Genomic DNA, 17,659 nt, shown 5'->3' with positions numbered 1-17,659 from the left:
GCGCGTACACTTTACAGGAATTTTCTGACGTACAGGTAAAGAGACCACAGGGCTTAGTCTTAGGATTTTTATAAAAACCCTCTACCTAGGGCCGGCCAGAGGGCAGAGAGAGCTGCAGTGTTGTTCCTAACGGACGTGAGCCCAGGCCCAGGGCCCAGAGCAGCTCCTAGGACCCCGGAGAGGCAGCAGCACAGACAATAAGTTAGAGCCGAGGGCAGCATGGGGCGTCCCTCCTGGCACACATGCCCGGCCCCCAGACGTGGGCAGAGGCCTGGCTCGCGCCCCAGCCTAATCCTGGAGGGACACCTTCACAAAGAGGGTGGCAGACGGGTGCTGGTCTCCGTTCTTGGACAAGAGGTGGACGTGGCGGTATCCTGGCAGGTGAGTTGGCGGGAAGGAGCACACAGAGAGTTCCGGTCACTCAGGGAAGGACGTTTCAAGGGACAGCCACCCCAGCGCAAGAGAGGCCAGGCCCTGCCGGCCCCCACCTTGCTATGCCCCCACCTCCGCTGACACTCACCCTGCTTGAGGCTTTTCAGGGGGATGGTGCTCTGGCCAATAAAGTCATTCTTGGAGGAAGCGTCATAGTCCTCCACCAAGAAGCGCACGAGGGCGAGCTCAGGCACAGCCACCTCAAACTCAAACTCCGTGTCCCACCATGGGTTGAAACCTAGGGGCACAGGCGTCATGTCAGCAGCACGGACACCAGCTGCGGGTGCCGGGCCCGGCCCAGAGCCAGCACGCACCGTTGTTGGTGATGACGGCGGTCTGGCGGCTGGCCACGTCCCGGGTCACGCCGTGGATCTCCACCGTCACCTTGGGGTCCACAATCGAATTCTTGCTCTTATTGACTTTTGGCAGCTGCTGCCCCGTGATGACCTGAGGAAAGGTGATGGACAGTTAAGGGTTTGGGAATGGTAACGAGGGGGAGGAGGCCTGTGGGATCCTGCCCCTTCTGTGGCTGGCCATACCCTGACAGTGAGCCGCTTCGGAGTCCACCAGGGCCCCTGAGCCAGGTTACGTGGGTTGAAGGTGGAGTTGGGGTCTCGCAGGAAGGCAGGCTTCAGCACATACCCACAGGCCCCGTTGTCCTGGAAGCGGCCCTGATACACGTCCATCTCTGGTCCAGGTGTCTGGAAGTTCAAGGCCACTACAGGTAGGACAGAGCAGTCACAAGCTGTGGGTTGGCTTCTGGGGCCTACAGCCTAGCCTATACAGGGTACCCAAGGCCTTCGAGTCACACGGCAAGGCAGAAGCAGGGTCCATATCACTCCAACGCCCACTGCCCTCCTCACTGACCCAGAGCACCCACCCTACATTCCACTTCCAGTGCCAGAATTCCACGGACTAGGGCGCTACCTCTGGGATTTCAGATGCTTCCTTGCTGGTAGAGGAGTATTTCCAAATTGAGATCACCAGCTCCTGAGCCCAGAGACTCCTGTACCTGGCCCCGCTTTTGTCCCCACAGGCTCCTGCTCCCTGGCCTCTGGACAGAACCCCCTCCAGGCCTCCTCCCAGCCCTGGCCAGCCCATACCGATCTGGCAGCCCCCATTCCACATCTCTACGGGGCTGTAGTTGGAGGAGTCCGTTCTCCACCCCGCGGGGTAGGTCCTGCTCAGGTGACTCACATTGTGGCGCACAAGGCTGTTCCCTGCGGGGGGGGGGGGGGTGGCGGGGGGGGGGCTGGTCAGAAGTGGAAACCTGCAGGTTGGCCTGCATCCCTCCCACCAGCCCCGCTGGCGGCAGCGGGGAGAGCTGACTCTGCCCAGGGTGTGGGAGCCCCGTGGGCCGGAGAGCAGACAGCAGCCTCTGGGTGCGGGGCCAGCGCCCACTCACCTGAGTCCTGGAGCAGTCGGAGGACACGGTTCTCAGAGAACGACACCATCTCATAGAAGGCCTGCCCCGGGTTGCCGGGGCTGGAGAAGCCATGAAAGTGGACGCTCTTACAGTAAATGACCATATCGGAGAGCTCCTTCACTAGCCTGATCTTGTCCTCCTGGGGGCCGCGGGGAGGCCCAGGTTAGATTCAAAGGTTGGGGCAGGTGGGCACTGAGAGAGCCAGGAACCCAGACAGAGAGAGACAGGGAGAGGGAGACAGAGAGACGGGGGGCAGAGGGTCTGAGTGGCAGCCACAGAGAATGGAGACAAGGCAACATCCCACCAGAGGATGAGGGGTGGTGATGGGGAGGGCTCCAGGGCTGCCCTCCCCCCACGGCTTCCCCTCGAACCTTGGGCTTGTGCTGCACGCGGCTCCTCACTGCCTCATCCTCCATCTCCGCAGCCTCGTCCTCATCTGACACCACAGTGGCCTCAGGGCCACTTTCCCCACAGAAGGGCAGGAGTCCCCCTATCTTCTTCCCCTTCAGCAAGATCTTCCCCTTTAGTTGCTAAGGATGGAGGGGCAGTTGGTCAAGACCAAGCTGGCCTCCCAGCCAGGCCCCTTGCCCTCTTCGCTGGGCACCCTGTCCCACTGTGCACCTCGGGGGAAGGCAGGCTGGTGCTGGCACATTCCAGCGGGCGGTCCAGCAGCATGGAGCCCAGAGTAGCGCGCAGGTGCCGCGCCATCACGCGCTGCTGCTCCAGGCTGCAGTGGTTCTCCAGGGACAGGATGACAGGGTAGGGGGACGCCTGGATGGCCAAGGACAGGTTAGGAGGGGTCGCCATCCCTCACCGCCCCCTCCTCACTCCCCACGGGCGCGGCCACCTTGAAGGCGTAGTCCCGGATGGCCCTGAGCACGTCGCAGAAGAGGACCTTGGAGGTGAACGTGTAGCCGTGGTAGATGATGGGCTCCTGGTTGGGGCCGTCCCAGCAGTCCAGCTCCAGGCAGCGGCAGCCTTTGCACAGAGCCCTGAGGGAGAGAGGCGCTGGGACCCCAGGCCCCGCCCCCGACCCGCCTGACCGGCCCCGAAGCCCCGCCCCCAGCCCCTACCGGATGTAGGCTTCGGTGCTGCTGGGGCCGGTGAGCTGGTCTTCCAGCAGGTAGGTGTTGTGCGAGGAGGACACCAGGTAGTGGCTGAGCGGCTGGCCCATGTCCTGGTAGACCCGCCGGTGCGCCAGGTTGAAGGCGCTGCCGTCGGCCGATAGCAGGTACATGAGGAAGCCGTCCTTGGTCATCTGCCTCTGTGCCTTGGCTGGGAGGGAGGAGGCCGGCGCCAGTCAGAGCCCGCTGCACCAGCCACATCCTAGGACCCTGTCTTCTCTTCTGTCCCCCTCACTGTGAGTCCCCTGAGGCTGGGACCTCACCTCCTGCCCTTCTGTGCCTCCAGACTGAGCCCCCACCTCCAGGTCAGGGCCCGGTCTCCAAGCTGGGCCTGGGATGGGCATCAGGAAGGAAGCAGAGAAAGTGTTTGCCTTTTCAGCCTCCTCTCTCTCTTTCCTGCGGGAGGGGTCCTTAAAAACCCCTGAAGGAGGAACTGAGGGAAGTATCACTGCAGGAGCCCTGTCTCCCTCCTGCCTGCTTTCCTGGGACAGACAAATACCGACCGAGGCCCTGAGGCTGGCTGAGGCACCCCCGTTCCTGCAACTCCTTACTCTCCCCAGGGGACTCGCAGCCCCAGGTGGACCTGGGACTGCAGGGGGCAGGCCCTGGCCAGGCCCTCACCTTTCTCGCTGGGCTCGTAGCGCTCAATGAGGGACAGGGCCAGCTCCGGCCCTGCCGCCTCCTCCCGCTGCTGCTGCTGCAGGAACGTCACTAACTGATCCACCGACAGGGTCTCCCCTGAGCCTGCAGCCTTGGCGAAGGTGTGGTCGATCTCCCTCCGCTGGGTCAGCATCTTGTAGAAGGCCTCAATCTCCTCGTCCTCCAAGGAGTCTGTCTGGGAATGGTCACATTCCTGCAAAGCCAGGACAGCCAGGGGAGCAAGGTCAGAGCGGGCCCTGGCCGAGGGTCAAGGACCTCACTGCCAGGGCTCACGTCTGCCTCACCCTGAAGATCTTCCGGGCATAGCTGTCATCCACCTGGATGTTGAGCTCCTTCAGGAAGTTCTGCAGCTCCTTGAAGCTCATCTTGTTATCCTTGTTTTTGTCAGCTTTTCGCAAGCAGGAGTGAATCCAGCTGGGCAAGAAGTAAGGAAAGAACCCAGGCGCCCAAGTACTCCCAAGGCCTCGGCCAGAGCCACAGTTCAAGCCCAGTGTCAACTTCTGGGCCCAGGCAGACTGAGGCCCCCTGTAGACCCTGCTCCCTGCAGGCCTGACTTACCGGAATTCGAATTTCAGGGGCAAGACCTGGCGCCCCCTCAAGAGGAAATATTACATCCTAGTACAGGGCCTTTTTTCCTATTTGCTGGCTTTGAACACTTTCAGGTTTTAGAAAAACATTTCTTTCTATAAAAGGATTTAGCCCTGGCTGGTGTGGCTCAGTGGATTGAGCACCAGCCTGCAAACCAAGGGGTTGCTGGCTCAATTCCCAGTCAGGGCACATGCCTGGGTTGCAGGCTGGGTCCCCAGTGAGGGGCATGTGAGGGACAACAGCACATTGATGTTTCTCTCCCTCTCTTTCTCCCCTGCTTTCCGTCTCTAAAAATAAATAAGATCTATTTTAAAAAAAGGGTTTATTGTAGACAAGTTAGAAAATAAAGAAATATAAACAACCCCTCCCCCCCATATACCTGGGGATAACTTAAAATTTCAAGGTATGTCCTCTGGTTTTCAATATACAGTTGTTAGCCGACTTGACGAAAGCACTTGAGGCTTATTTTGTAGGAAAGAACAAATTTCAAGGCACTGACAACATTATCATGATGGGGCACTTGAGCCTCCACTTCTCTCTTATTCTATCCTCTCCACTCAGCCTTGATCTTGAGAACTAGATCATTAAAATGTCAGAGACTAGGTCTCCCATTGATGCAGGTGACTCCCCTCAGCCTCCCAACTCCATGCTGGTTATAGATGGGAAAAGGGTGACATCAAGGGGCTGCATCGCTATCTGAGCCTTAGGTCAGAGTGAGCCAAAGAGGGCTCCAGGTACCTCACTTGCTTCTCTTCTGCTGTGGATGGAATTGCAACCCCCCCCCCCAAATTCATGTATTGAAGCCCTAACCCACAGTGTGATGGTATTTGGACATGGGGCCTTGGGGGGCTTAGATGAGGTCATGAGGTCAGACCCTCATGATGGAATTAGTGCCATTATAAGAAGAGACACCAGAAAGCTTGCACGTGTGCACGCGCGCTCTCTCTCTCAGCCACATGAGGACACTGAGAAGGCAGCCAGCCTGAAGCTAGGAGGAGAGCTCTCACCAGAACCCAACCCTGCTGGCACCAGGATCTTGGACTTCAACCTCCAGAACTGTGAGAAAATTAATTTCTGTTGTTTAAGCCACCCAGTCTGTGCTCTTTTGGTCTGATGGTCCGAGCTGGGTATCTTCCATACCCAGGCTGACCTAGGGCCAACCAGGCGGGGCCTGGTCCCGCTGCCACCGAAAGGATACTGCTGCAGCTTCTGCTGCTGGTCCATGGAGCCTGAGTGATGGATGATCTTGTGCAGACCCTGCACCCAGTGCTGCGCGTCAGCTGGTGATGAGGCAATGAGGTCTAGTGTGTTTCGCTGGTCCTTAAAGACGATGGAGAAGCAGCGGTCCTCGGGCACGTCACGGGCAAACTTCTCCAGGCCCTCTGTGCGGTGCCCCATCCGTACCTCCTGAATGTCCTCAATGGAGACTGTAAGAAGGGGATGGGGGGCAGAGAGAGGCATGAGGCCAGTTCCTGCCCCCGACGTGGTCGAGGCCCCGGTGGAAGGGGGCACAGATTAGAGACAGAGGCGGGGCCGGAGCTCAGGCATTGATCCAGAAAGAAAGGATGGGGCAGGAGGACAGAACTCAGGGAACCCCTTGGCAAGGAGGGTGCAGGAGGGCTCTGCGCCGCCCAGGATCCCAAGAGGCAGACTGGAGCATGCCCACTGGGGGCCTGAGAGATTACATTTGGCCTGTAGGAGCCAGGGGGCGGGCCCTGGAGTCAGAGCCCAGCCTTCCAAGCTTCAGGGGGCAGCAAGGCCCTGCCCACCCTCCCTGACCCCCAGTGTGTCCTCCCCAGTCTAGCCAGGAGCCAGTCGCAGCGGGCTCTGTGCGGGCCCTGCCCCCATCCTGAGCCGCCTTCCACCACCATCTGTCCTGGGTCCTAAACCAGCTCTGGCAGGAAGCCCGCCTGTCCCTCCTGGTGCCTACCCACACCCTGAGCGCCGCACAGCCTCCTAGCCCCCTGCGGGCCCCACAGGTGCGCCGTGTGCCCAGCCTGGGTGGCAGGCTCTGAGGAGCAGCACACATGAGCCCGGGGCTGTCCAGGGCTCAGGGGACATCCCTGCTTAATCCCTCTGCCCACAGCCTCCTGTGCCCCACTAGGCCCTGCACCAGCTGCCGCTGACCCAGGCCGGGAGTGAAAACAGGAAGCCTGAGCCACGGAGCTGCCCGGCCAGCACCCCCACCCACACGGGAGACAAAGTCCAGATGCCTTCACTGCTGATAATGCCTCGTCTGCCGCTGGGAACCAGAGTTGACGGTGATGGTCGGGGGCTAGTGGCGGCAGGGTCAGGGGAGACTTCGAAATCAGGAAGAGAGGGAGAGAGGACTGGGGCGGGGTGATCCACTACTCCCTCGCCTGACCTCAGTTTCCCCAAGGGCAGAGTACAGATGAGGAGAGCAGCCTCACTCTTGCAGAGAAAGGAAGCCACCAGCAGGCAGGCACAGCCCAAGGCCCATCTCCGCGGCCCTGACACAGGAGTGAGCCTCTTCCTGCCATGGCCCGCACCTGACCGCACCTGACCCTGGACCTGTCACCCCTGTGGCTGCTCCCGTCAGGGTCCAGCCCCCTCACTCATATCCCTGCACCTTTGTTCACACCGGGTCTCCTGCCTGGCATTCCCTTCCTGCCCCTCTGCTCACAGCCGTCCCACTCTGAGGGTCCCATCTCTCCAGGGCAGGTCTGGGAAGGCCTGAGTCTCTGCTCCTCCACTGCTCCCACGCCCAGCCCCAGCAGGTAGGTGTGCCTCGCACCTGGGAACCATTCTTAGGGACCCGCTGGTGTGCTCTCAGGAACCCCCAGGGCTCTGAGCATAAGACACCCTGTTCCCACGGTGCCGCTACCCGCCAGCGTCTAACAGGAAACTCCTTATCAGCGCAGAGGCCTGTGGAAGCGCCGGGCTGGTGCCGCTGAGGCGAGGTCAGGGCCACCGCAGTGCAGAGCGGCAGGTGCGCGCGGAGAGGGCTTTTCTGAGAGCGCTTCAGTCCATGCCCTCAGACCCTACCCTGCTCAGAAACCTCCCATGGGCCACAGCCCCGAGGCCCGGCCCTGCTCTCCCCATCTGACCCTGTTCCTGCCCTGCCTCACCTCTGGCCCTCCCACAGGCCACAGGTCAACAGGCCATCCCTTCTTAGGCTTCTGCCCAGCGTCCCACGGCCTGGCGGGCCCTGTCTGGGGTGCCCTCCCCTTCTTCCTGCCCCGTTCCTTCTCCTACCTGTGCCCTGGTCTCATTCCCCGCAGGCCTGCCAGCGGGCTGACCCTGCCCGCCCCCAAACGGCCAAAGGCAGGGGAACAGGCGAGGGATTTCCAGAGGCCTGGGCTCCGCGAAACCCAGCTGCGGTGATCTCTCTGCACTATCCAGTACAACAGCCACCAGCCACATGTGGCCATTTAAATACAAAGTCATTACAACTCACTAAAGTTAAGAGTTCAGCTCCTCAATCACACTAGCCACATTTCAAGTGCTCAATGACCACAGGTGGCGAGTGGCAGCTGTGTCAGACAACACAGATACAGCTACAGAACATTTCCACCAACGCTGAAAGTTCTCTCGGAGAGCCTTGGTCTGGAATTTTCCCACCAAGTAAAGGTGCAGAGGAGACCTCTCATTTTGCAGTTTTTGGGGCATCCTTGTGTTAAGGGCAGCAGCCATCAGAGCTTCCTCCCCAGGGCCCTGTAGGGAACCCGCTGCATTTGCAGGCCTGAGCCTTTGGATCCTGGGCCCTTTTTCTGGGGAGCTACCCTCCCCAAGACCCACACCCTCAGGGGAGCTACCAGCCGAGGCCTCCCTCTCTGTGTCCGAGCCTTGCTCTGTCCCCTTCCCCCCCGCTATGGCCCCAACCCCAGGGAAGGGCTGCCTCCTTCCGGCCCCACCTCACGTCCTGGCCACTCACACCCAGAAGGGCCTTAGCTGCCCCGACTTGGGGCTGCTGTGGCCTCGCCACACCCGGATCCTAGTCCACAGGCTTCCCTGCTTCCCACCACTGCCCCAGCTGACACCTGTGAGTTCACACGACTCTGTCCTGCTCCCTCCCTACTTCTGAGCCTGCTTCTCCATCTGTGGTCATGGGCAGGTACCTTCAACCCCCAAAAGGCTTCAGCATCTCCATCCATAGTCCTGGGGCTGACTGCCCTCTCCAGCCCGGCCCAGAGCTCAAGTTTAACTGACTCCTCTCCTAGAAGCCGGCCAGCCTCAACTTCCCCCCGTCTGGTCCTGATGGCATGACTGACCTATGCCCTGCCAGGCTGGGACTCAGTGTCCCTACCTGTGCTCCTGCTTCGTGATGGCCCTCCACCCCCAGCTGGCATCAGCTTCCCCATCCAAGCGCGGGTTGCAAACCCTGCCTCCCACCCCACCGCCCTGGCCACTCACACAGCTGGGACTCTGGGGTCCGCATGACCTTGCGGGACTCCTGCCAGATGGTCTTGCAGTCTTCCTGCAGCTTGTAGAAGCGCTCTCTCCGCCATGAGTTGGACTTCACTTTCAGGAGCTGGCTGCCCTTCAGCAGTGCCTGCAGATCCTTGTCATCCTGTAGGCCTAGGGGGCAGAGCTGGTAAGATGCCACCTCCTCCAGCGTCCCCCGCTGTCCCAGACCCCACGCTAGCCACGCCCACTTCCGGACCTTCTCAGAGCCCACTTTTCAGCGGCCCTGCCCTCAGCTCTCAGTCACTTCTCCCTCCTCCCTCCACGCTCCGACCTGCCCTGCCTCCGCCACGAAGCCATCTGTGGTGCTGGGCTGAGGCCACGTGAGCCTCAGGGCACCTGCCCACTCCAGGCCACACTTTCTACACTGTGACCTGCCACCCACAGCTGAGTGGACAAAGGGAGGGCAGTGAATCTAAGAACACCAGGTCCCTGGGGGACCACAACTGGAAGCAGCCTGGCTCTGAAGACAAGCTGGGCCCCTCCTGGTCACACTTAGAGGTCAGAATAACTTAAAGGAACCTGGGACCAAAAGATGAGGCAGAGCAGGAAAGAAAAGGGGCGGACGCTGATGGAAACGGACTCCAGAGCATCACAGAGCGCAGCCACCTCCCAACTCCAGTGGCATGGGGTCACCTCTGCCTAGGTCCACGCCCCTCCTGGCTGACTGTGTCACATGGGCAAGGGACTTCATGTGGCAGGGCCTCTGCTCTCCTGTCTGTAAACTGAGAACTAAAATAACATGCCCCTCAAAGGGGAGGTCTCAGGTTAAATGGGATGATACGTGATTCTAGGGAGGTCCCAAGGTGACAGCAGTTCTAGTGCTTTGGTGTCAACAATGTGGTTACTGTGGGGCCCTTATGCCCACCCCTGCCTCCCTCATCACTGCTGCCTCCCCCCTGACTTGGACCTTCTTGAGTGGTCTTGATCCTTGCCCCCTGAAGAGACAGATGAGCCCACTGCGGCCTGTGTTTGGCTTGCTGGGTCGGCCCTGTCCCTCCATGCCCACCCCATCTCTGAGTATCCTGGGTCTGGGACCCCTCTGGGCAGAGCAGCCCTAACTCAGAGTGCAGCCCTTTCAGAAGCTGGGGCAGGGCCTGGCCCAGCCTCACAGTAAGGACAAGAACCCTGGCTGCTTGGCACCCTCTCTTGCGACCCTTAGAGACCCAGGCTGGCCTGAGGCATGTGCTCCCAAAGATATGATGCCCTTTGTCTTCCCAGGCCCAAGCAAGAGCTACCGAAGAAGGAATGCGAGGCCTGGCTCCCCATCCCCCTTGTCCCCCTGCTGACCCTGTACCAACTGTGATCAGGGAGAGACCCCCAACCTTAACAGCCCATCACTGTAACATAGAGATACCCAGAGCTGCCCCTGCATATATCACTCTGTATCTGTGTCCTCGTGTATCTGTAAACATTCTAACCACAGGCAGTCCAGCAGCCAGCTCTGTTCAGAGCCAGCTGGCCGCCTCGCCTGTCACCAAAACTGAAATGATGTGGCCTCAGCGATCTCCATCCTCTGCTCCAGCAGAGTGGTGGCATCGGGGACCATGTGGATCCAGTCTGAGGGGCCTGCGCCTCGGCCTACAGCCCAGTCCCCAACCCTTTACAGCCTCTCCCACTTTACCTTTGTCTCCCCACTCCGTAGCCAGCCCCACACACCCACAGGACCCACAGAACTTTCTGGAGCACTTCCGTGAGCCTCGGTCGCCACACCCTCTTTTCCCCTTGCCAATCTCCTGCTTCCAGCAGGGCCTTAGCGCAGTGCTAACACTCTTCTCCCTATGGCCTCAGGCAGCTCCCTTCCCAATCTGCGCGTCTTCTGTCACCAGCACTGGGTGAGGACAGAAATGCAGGAGGCATCTCTGAGCCTCCTCAGAGGCGACGTTCTGATGTGACCTTCCCCCACCTTCGTCTCAAGTCTCTCCCCTGCAGGACACCCCTCTGCTTTGCTGTGAGCAGTTCCCCTTCGGCCCCAGGGGAAGCCCAGTGGAGGAGGAGGGGGTTCCGGCAGGATGTCCTAAACTGTTGGCTGCATCTGCGGAGCTCAAGAGCAGAGGGAGGGGAAGGGTGCCCCCAGGCTGCCAGCGGAGAGAGTCGCCTCAGCCTCTGCTAGGGATCCCACAGCCCTGAAGTGCACCCGGGAGGGGCATCACACACTTGGTCTGCACCCCACTCCCCAAACTGGGCACACATTGGGCAAGGCACTGTACCCAGCCCAGATGGGAATGGAGGGAGGGGGTCGGAAAGTAGGAGGTGAGCCCCACCCTCCAGTTCTGGAAAACACCGTGAGGAGATGATTTGTTCATCCTGTCCTGGAGCCAGGCTGCGGCCCTGTCCACAGTCGGGCAGAGATAAGCCCCCTGGCTGCCGACATGACTTCCGGAACAGAGCTCCATCCCATGGTGGGCGTTGACAACCACGACCCTCTGGGTCACTGGGGAACCTAGGAGGGCACCTCCACTTCTGAGCGTCCTGCAAGGACCCTTTGTTTCTGAGGCCTCTGGGCTGGCTGCCCGCCCCACCACCCAGAAAGTATGGGTCCACTTCGCCTGGCCCCGCTGACCGGGCTCTAGTGCTGTCTCCTGTGGGAGGGTGGTGGGGAGAGGCCTGAGCTCAGTGGCCCCTGGGTGACTGACTAGCCTGCCCAGGCCAGCTGCCCACAGCAAGGTAGCCCTGGGGAGGGGTGCGGAGGGTGCGGAGGGTGCTAGGGGGAGGCTGAGGGGGGCGCCGGGAATCCTGCCCATGCACTTCAGGTGATGCATAATGAAGACAAACTGGGCCTGGGGTAATATACAGCCACAGAGAGAGAAAGTCACACACAACCTGGAAGAGACAGCGAGCCACACAGTAATACACATTGTTACATGGAGTGACACACAGCCACACAACAGACAGTGCCTTACCATCACAATGATAATAATAGCATCCACCATAATTACAGTTACTATTGGAGTAAGGTTCTGTTCTTCGCGCATGTATTGAATCTCCCTGACAGCCCTATGAGGGAGGCACTATCGCTATTCCCATTGCACAGACAAGGAAACTGAGGCTCAAGGAAGTTACATGGTGGAGTCAGGACTCAGAAGCCGGCCCACAGGGCCAGTGCAAGGAAAGATTACCAGATGCAGCCACCACTCATCAGCGCACGGCCACAGGTAATAATGTCAGGAATGCACGCGAGACACACACCAGAACACAAAAGTAACAATCTCCTGGGTTACCCACTGTCACATCTGTCCTGCACAGCACACAGCATTGCACTAGACCACACTCTCTTGCAGATTATCTCACTGGATTACGGTCATATCAGTGACCACCAGGCCACATATCCAGTGGTGACTCATACATCTATAAACGGAGAGCTAGGGGTAGCAAAGAGCAGGGCACCTTGGAGGGGCTGAAGTATATCAGAAGGGGAAACTAATCGCCCCAATACCCACCCCACATTGCCACCCCTGCAAATACAGCCCCGCAGTAGATCACACTCACAGGAGTACTGAATAGGTCCAATCAAAGGATTGAAGGCAGGACCCCGAGCTCAGGAACATATAGTCTGCGCCCTGCCCCAGCTGCCATCCTAGCCTCCACGTATCTCGGCGGTGCCCCCTGCGACCCTTACCCATCCTCTGCCCATTGAGCGCCGCCACCTTGAGGCTTTGCTCCTGCAGGTAGAGCTCTCTGGAGCGGCTGCGGCTCCGGCCCCGCAGGAACTGCATGATACTCCGCGGTGCCCCTACCACCCGCCGAGTCTGACCCAGGACAATGCAGGAGTCTCCAGACGCCTGACAAAGCGGGCAGCAGGGGCCGAGACCAGGCGTGGGGGCGGAGCTAGAACCTAGTTGGAGGGGCGGGGCCTCGATCCTGGAGGCCGGGCAAAAGAAATCTGGGCTGAAAGGGGCGGAGCCAGGCCCTCGGAGCCAGTCCCAGAGGGGCTGGACCGACAGCCCCTGGACAGGGGCGAGAGCGTAATTCAGTCGGGGGCAGGAGGAGCCAGGACCCGGTGGCGGAGTGGAACAAATCCCTAATCTAGGAAGCAGATCGGTGGCGACAACCAGAACCCACAAAGCGGGGCGAGGGCGCAGCCGGGGAGGGAGCAGCCGGGCCTGGGAGGTGATGCGGAGGCAGAGCTATACCCAGGAAACCGAACCAGTGGAGGGTCCCACCCTGGAAAGGCAGTTTTCGGCCGAGACGGGCAGAACCTCGCCTTTGGAGGCGGTGTACGGGCGGAGCCCGACCAGGAGGCGGAGCCTGAGCCTGAGTTCTGAACACCCGCTGCAGGGCTGGAGGAGGACGCTAAGGGTTGGGCTGGGCAGAGCTGAGGAACTGTGGTGTGCGGGAGGGCCTCCGGCCGCGGCCTGCGCGGCAGAGCCTAGCGGCGAAGGGGATGGAGCCTGTGCCAGACAATCTAGCCAACGAAATATTTTACCAAAATTACTCAAAGAATTCATTGTGACTCAGCTGGCTGTTGCCTCACTTCTGAACCTCAGGCCTGTTTCCTTCTGTTTCCCCACCTGAGTGGGTTCATTTCCAAGGTTCCGAATGCGAATGGAATTCTTGGAGAAAAAAAAAAAATGCTGATCTTAAAATGAGTTCATTAACGCGGGCTGGCTTTGATAAATAGATGAGGACGACTGCAACTTTATACGAACTGTGCTGCCAGTGTGCTCAAGAACAATGGGACCTTTCATGTAAGTTACAACTTCTCTTTCACCCACCAATTATTTATTGAGCCCCTACTGTGTGCCAAGGTCAGGACACCACCCGCTCCAGGCCTGACTCACTCTTCTCTTACTCCTGCCTCTGAATAGTCCTTCCATTTGCCTCACTTCAGCTCCCGTCACCAGAGTTGACAGTGAGTCACTGGCCAAGCCGGTATTAACAGAGACAAGTACAGCCATAATAATAAGCTGAAGCATAAAGTGACCTGCCTAACATCATATCACAGGGGATAAATCATGAGAACGTGTGTTAGCATAGATGAGCTGAAACATGGGCACAGACAAGTAATTCATTTGGAAAGGGGCGGGGAGCAGAGTAGAAGGGGAACCTCTGTTCGAGAGAAACCATGCAAGGGTTTTTAACTGGAGGACCAAAGGTAGAAACACATCTCAATGGAATTTGCTTCCTCTGAATCCTTCTGTATTTTATTTTGTGCATTTAAAAACACGATCCTGAGAAGTGGTCCATAGGCTTCACCTAATTGCCAAAGTGGCCTATGGCATAAAAAAGTTACCAATCAGTGTGGATCAGTGTGTGTCTGCCTAGTGTGGGCCTGGAACCCCAAAAACAAAACTTTGAAACATAGTGGAGTTGGGTAGGGGGCTGGCCACCCCAACTTGCTAGGACGGTTCTGGAACCATTATCTTTCAGGGAGGCTGGCATTTTAGCCAACCTAGAGCTCCTGTGCCCATTGGTGGCTTATCCTCCCCTCTTCTGTGAAACGGGTATTATAATCCTGCGGATGAAAAAACAGGCCCGGAGAGGCAAAGGGATTTGCCGAGGGTCACAATGTAAGGCAAAGCTAGGACTAGCGCCCAGGTCTGTGGGGCCCAAGGTGAAGCCCAGGCCTCCCAATAGCCTGCCTTCCACTTTTTTACAAATGCCAGTTCTTACAGCAGAGCAGGATTAGATATAGGAAAAGTTAGTGGAGGTCCACGTGTTCAGTGAGGACAGGGCACTGGGAGGTTAGGTCCTTTCAGGCACATCCGGGGACCTGCTCGAGAAGCCAGCGCAGCCCTGGCCAGAGTGGAGAAAGCAGAGGAAGTGAGTTAGGAGGAGGCTGGGCGCCTCGAACATCAGTCAGAGGGCTTCAGACTCGGGAAGGAGCCCCTTGATTCCTGAGTCCAGTTCTGGTCATTTTTTTTCCTGGCTAGGGACTGCCTTATGGTTGACCCTCATCTCCCAGAGGATGAGGCAGGCAACTCGCAGGGCACGGTCACTTGGGGGATGGGCCTCCTGGGCAAACATGGCAGGAGCTGGGCACCGGGCACTGTCCTAATGGCCTTACAGGTAGTACTTCATTCAGTCCTCACAGCAACCCTATGAGGTAGGTAGTGTTCTTATCCCCCATTTTACAGTTGAGGAAACTGAGGCACAATGAAATCAAGGGACTTGTCTGAGATGAAGAAGCCAGGACATGACCTCAAGGAGTTTGCCAGAATCCACACGGGTATACTACACTGCCTCTGCAGGCATCTGGGGGCGAAGACAGAGGGGACATTTCATAGTGCCTCGGGCCAACAGAGGGGGCCTTTCTGTAGCAGACCCCCAGCTGCCGTGCCAGGTAGTGTGGCCCTGCAGCACGCGTCCAGTGCTTTGCGATCTGAAATAGGAGAGGGGTGCAGACTCTCTGATGAATGCGTAGACAACCTAGGGACAGCACAGGACACAGTGACTCCCTCCTCCCACTCCCACTTCCCCTCGACAGGTTCTTGCTTCTCCACCTGGTTTGCAGGAGGAAAAAAAGGCAGTCAAGGGAAATAATTCTGGGTGATGAGCTAGAAGTGGCAAGGCCTTTGGGAAAGCGGCTTGGGATCGTAGTATTCGTGACAGCCTCGCGGGAAGGGCTGGACAGAGTCAGACATTCGGGAGGCAGGTCTCAAATAGGATGGGCCAGGCGGGCCAAGCCCACACCACAGGCCTGGGAGGCGCTGGCTGCGCCTCCACGCAGCTTCCTTTCAGGGAAGATCCCAGGGCCACCAGGGAAGAGAGGTTGAATAAAGACACAGATGCCTGAGGATGGAGCCCGTTCCAACGGGAGCTGAGGCAACCAGAGGGCTTTCAGGCGGTCTGAAGTGTGAGGCAGGCATGGCAGAGGGGGCAGTGTGCAGGGTAGACAGCACCAGCTCACGGACGATGAGAGAAAGCAGAGGTCCCCAGTGTGGTCCTCTGAGCAGCCAGCCTCCTTCCTGCCAGGCTGGCAGGAGCACTGGAAGGAGTGGGGATCCTATGACCCAGCTGGACCAGGTTGCCTCGAGGAGCCCAGGCTGCGGGTATGAGGGTAACAGCTCTAGGCACTGAGCAAGGTTTCTCTGGGCCACAGGGACCAGCTCTGGGCCACCGGGGAAACACCAGGAGGGGCTGATGAGCACATCTCTTAGTTCCCCTGAATTCCAGGAGTTTCCAGTGGACAGCTGTAGGGCTCTGCGTTTCTCTTTCCCAACTTATTTCTACTTATGGTTTAGAAGGATGGGTAGGGGCACTAAAGTCTCTAACCCTAATGGTACTAGGAGGCCAAGGAAGATAAGGTTAAGCAGTGATTGGTGAGAGGGGCGGGGTTTGCTGAGCTGACAGATGATTGGGGAGTGGGCACAGGGGGCGGGGGGAGGGCGGCAAGCTCTCTAAGAGGAGGTGAATCCCCAGGCTGGAGCAAAAAGATGCCAGATCCAGGTTGGGGGTCCCGTCCAGCCATAAGGCCTCCAGGCCCTCCAGTCGGGGGCCCGCGGCTGCTCTCCCTCCCGGGGAGACAGCATTCGGGCAAGGAGCTGGCTCAGACGCTGGTCTCGGGTTGGGAGAGACAGAGCTCGGCTGGACAAAGGGTCAGGCATTTCGAGCTGAGACTCTGAGACTTGGCCCTGTCCCGCCAGGAGGGTGCGCAGGAGGAGGGACCGGGATGCTCCCTCGGACTGGGCATCGATGACTACGATTTCTGCGCGGGGCAGTTACGGCGCACAGGCCGACCTCGACCACCCTTGCACACCTCCTGGCCGCACCTGCCCCCTCCACCCCGCCACACCCACGCGCCCGACGCGGTCCGGGCACGCCTGGGCTTTGGGGAGCTTCTCCCGGCGTCCGGGACGGGGTGACAACTCAGTTATTCGTGGACGCTGGTTCCCTCCCTCCTCAGCCCCTCCGTGTGCGCCGGACCCTGGAATCCGGCCCTCTGACTGGGATAAGGGGGAGTCCCGAAGGCTGAGGGGACGCGGGGAAAGTGCTCAGGAAAGTCTTCAGACTCTCAGCGCCCCCCAGCCCCCTCATCCCCCGGTTAGACTTGGGGGACAGGACTGGAAACGCCCAGAGTGGTGCCTGGCAGTCCCGCCCCGAGTCCTGGGCCGAGATTTTCCCGAAGCGACAAAAGGGCCGAGGGGCGGGCCCTGTGCGGGGCGGAGGGCGGACCACGGCCCTGGGGGTCTTCCGCCCAGAGGCCGGACGGCTTTCTGCGGGACTGGCCCGCGCGGCGCCTCCCCGCGAGCCAGCCGGGCACTCACCGTGCAGGGTCAGGAAGTCCCGGCCCGAGTCCATGCCCGACGTGCGGCGCGGCGGGAGGGAGGCGGCGCGGCGGGAGCGGGGCGCCGCGGGACACCCTTGCGCGGCGGCGGCGGCGGCGGCGCCGGCGGCCCCGGGTTCGAGCGGCGTGCGGCGGGGACTCGAGGGGACTGCCGTGGGAGGAGGCCGGAGGTGGGTTCGGGACACCGCCCCTCCCCGCCCCACCCTCCCGTGCCCCCGCCCCTCCGGTCCGGCCAACCCGCGTCTCTCCCCACCCCGTTTCGGGATCCTGGAGGGAGGGCAGAGGTAGAGGCCGGGAACCCGCCTAACCCAGGCCCCCGGCGGGTAGACGCGCCCCGACCAGAAATAGCCGGATCCCTCCCGCTTCCTCCACCGCTGCCACCCACAGCCACGGGCCCTGTCATTACCAAGGGCGGCCCAGCCCCACGCCCTGCCTGTGGGCGCCTCGCTGGGGTTGGGGTGATGCTCCAAAGAATCTGGCGTCACCCTGGGGATGGGACAGCGTCAAGTCTGACGCCCAGCCTGGCTGCTTCGGTAGGGAGCCTCCGCTTCCCGGCGTCCAGCCGCAGCTCCTCGCAAGTCTGCTCTCCCTTCTGCAAAATGGGTGCATGACTCCCGAAGTCCTCAGAGAGGGATTCCTGGACCTTGTTCGGAGGAGGGTCCCCTCCCCTCTCACTGGGAAGTCTCTAACCCCAGGAGCGCCACTGGTGAGGGCTGTGTGTGTGTGTGACACCGGATGGGGGGCGGGAGGAGGGAGGAAGGAACTCACAGCAAGGGG

General features: G+C 59.9%; 1 protein-coding gene across 1 annotated transcript; it reads right to left on the bottom strand.

The window, feature by feature from the left end:
• Nucleotides 1-129: 129 nt before the first annotated feature.
• On the bottom strand, nt 130-16,916 carry PLCD1 (phospholipase C delta 1). The gene is made up of 15 exons (XM_054595813.1): nt 16,863-16,916; nt 8,605-8,769; nt 5,429-5,657; nt 3,927-4,056; nt 3,604-3,835; nt 2,932-3,133; nt 2,706-2,850; nt 2,480-2,629; nt 2,230-2,388; nt 1,838-1,997; nt 1,536-1,652; nt 972-1,150; nt 747-879; nt 521-670; nt 130-374 (listed from the first exon to the last, which is right to left on the bottom strand). The coding sequence occupies exons 1-15, from the start codon at nt 16,894-16,896 to the stop codon at nt 289-291; spliced, it is 2,271 nt and encodes a 756-aa protein (XP_054451788.1). The 5' UTR covers nt 16,897-16,916; the 3' UTR covers nt 130-288.
• Between the last annotated feature and the right edge of the window lie 743 nt (nt 16,917-17,659).

This window comes from Pteronotus mesoamericanus, unplaced genomic scaffold (assembly GCF_021234165.1).
Source record: "Pteronotus mesoamericanus isolate MK-2021 breed Mesoamerican mustached bat unplaced genomic scaffold, CSHL_Meso_final scaffold_54, whole genome shotgun sequence".
NCBI lineage: Eukaryota > Metazoa > Chordata > Mammalia > Chiroptera > Mormoopidae > Pteronotus > Pteronotus mesoamericanus.
The sequence above is the reverse complement of the archived record's forward strand: the minus strand, read 5'-3'. Positions and strand labels throughout refer to the sequence as shown.

Excerpts from the sequence above, each read along its gene's own strand:
- PLCD1 (XM_054595813.1), bottom strand. The coding sequence starts at position 16,896 with ATGGACTCGGGCCGGGACTTCCTGACCCTGCACG. Across the intron at positions 3,134-3,603 it reads CTACGAGCCCAGCGAGAAAG|CCAAGGCACAGAGGCAGATG; the intron begins GTGAGGGCCTGG and ends CCTCCCTCCCAG. Across the intron at positions 2,630-2,705 it reads TCCGGGACTACGCCTTCAAG|GCGTCCCCCTACCCTGTCAT; the intron begins GTGGCCGCGCCC and ends TTGGCCATCCAG.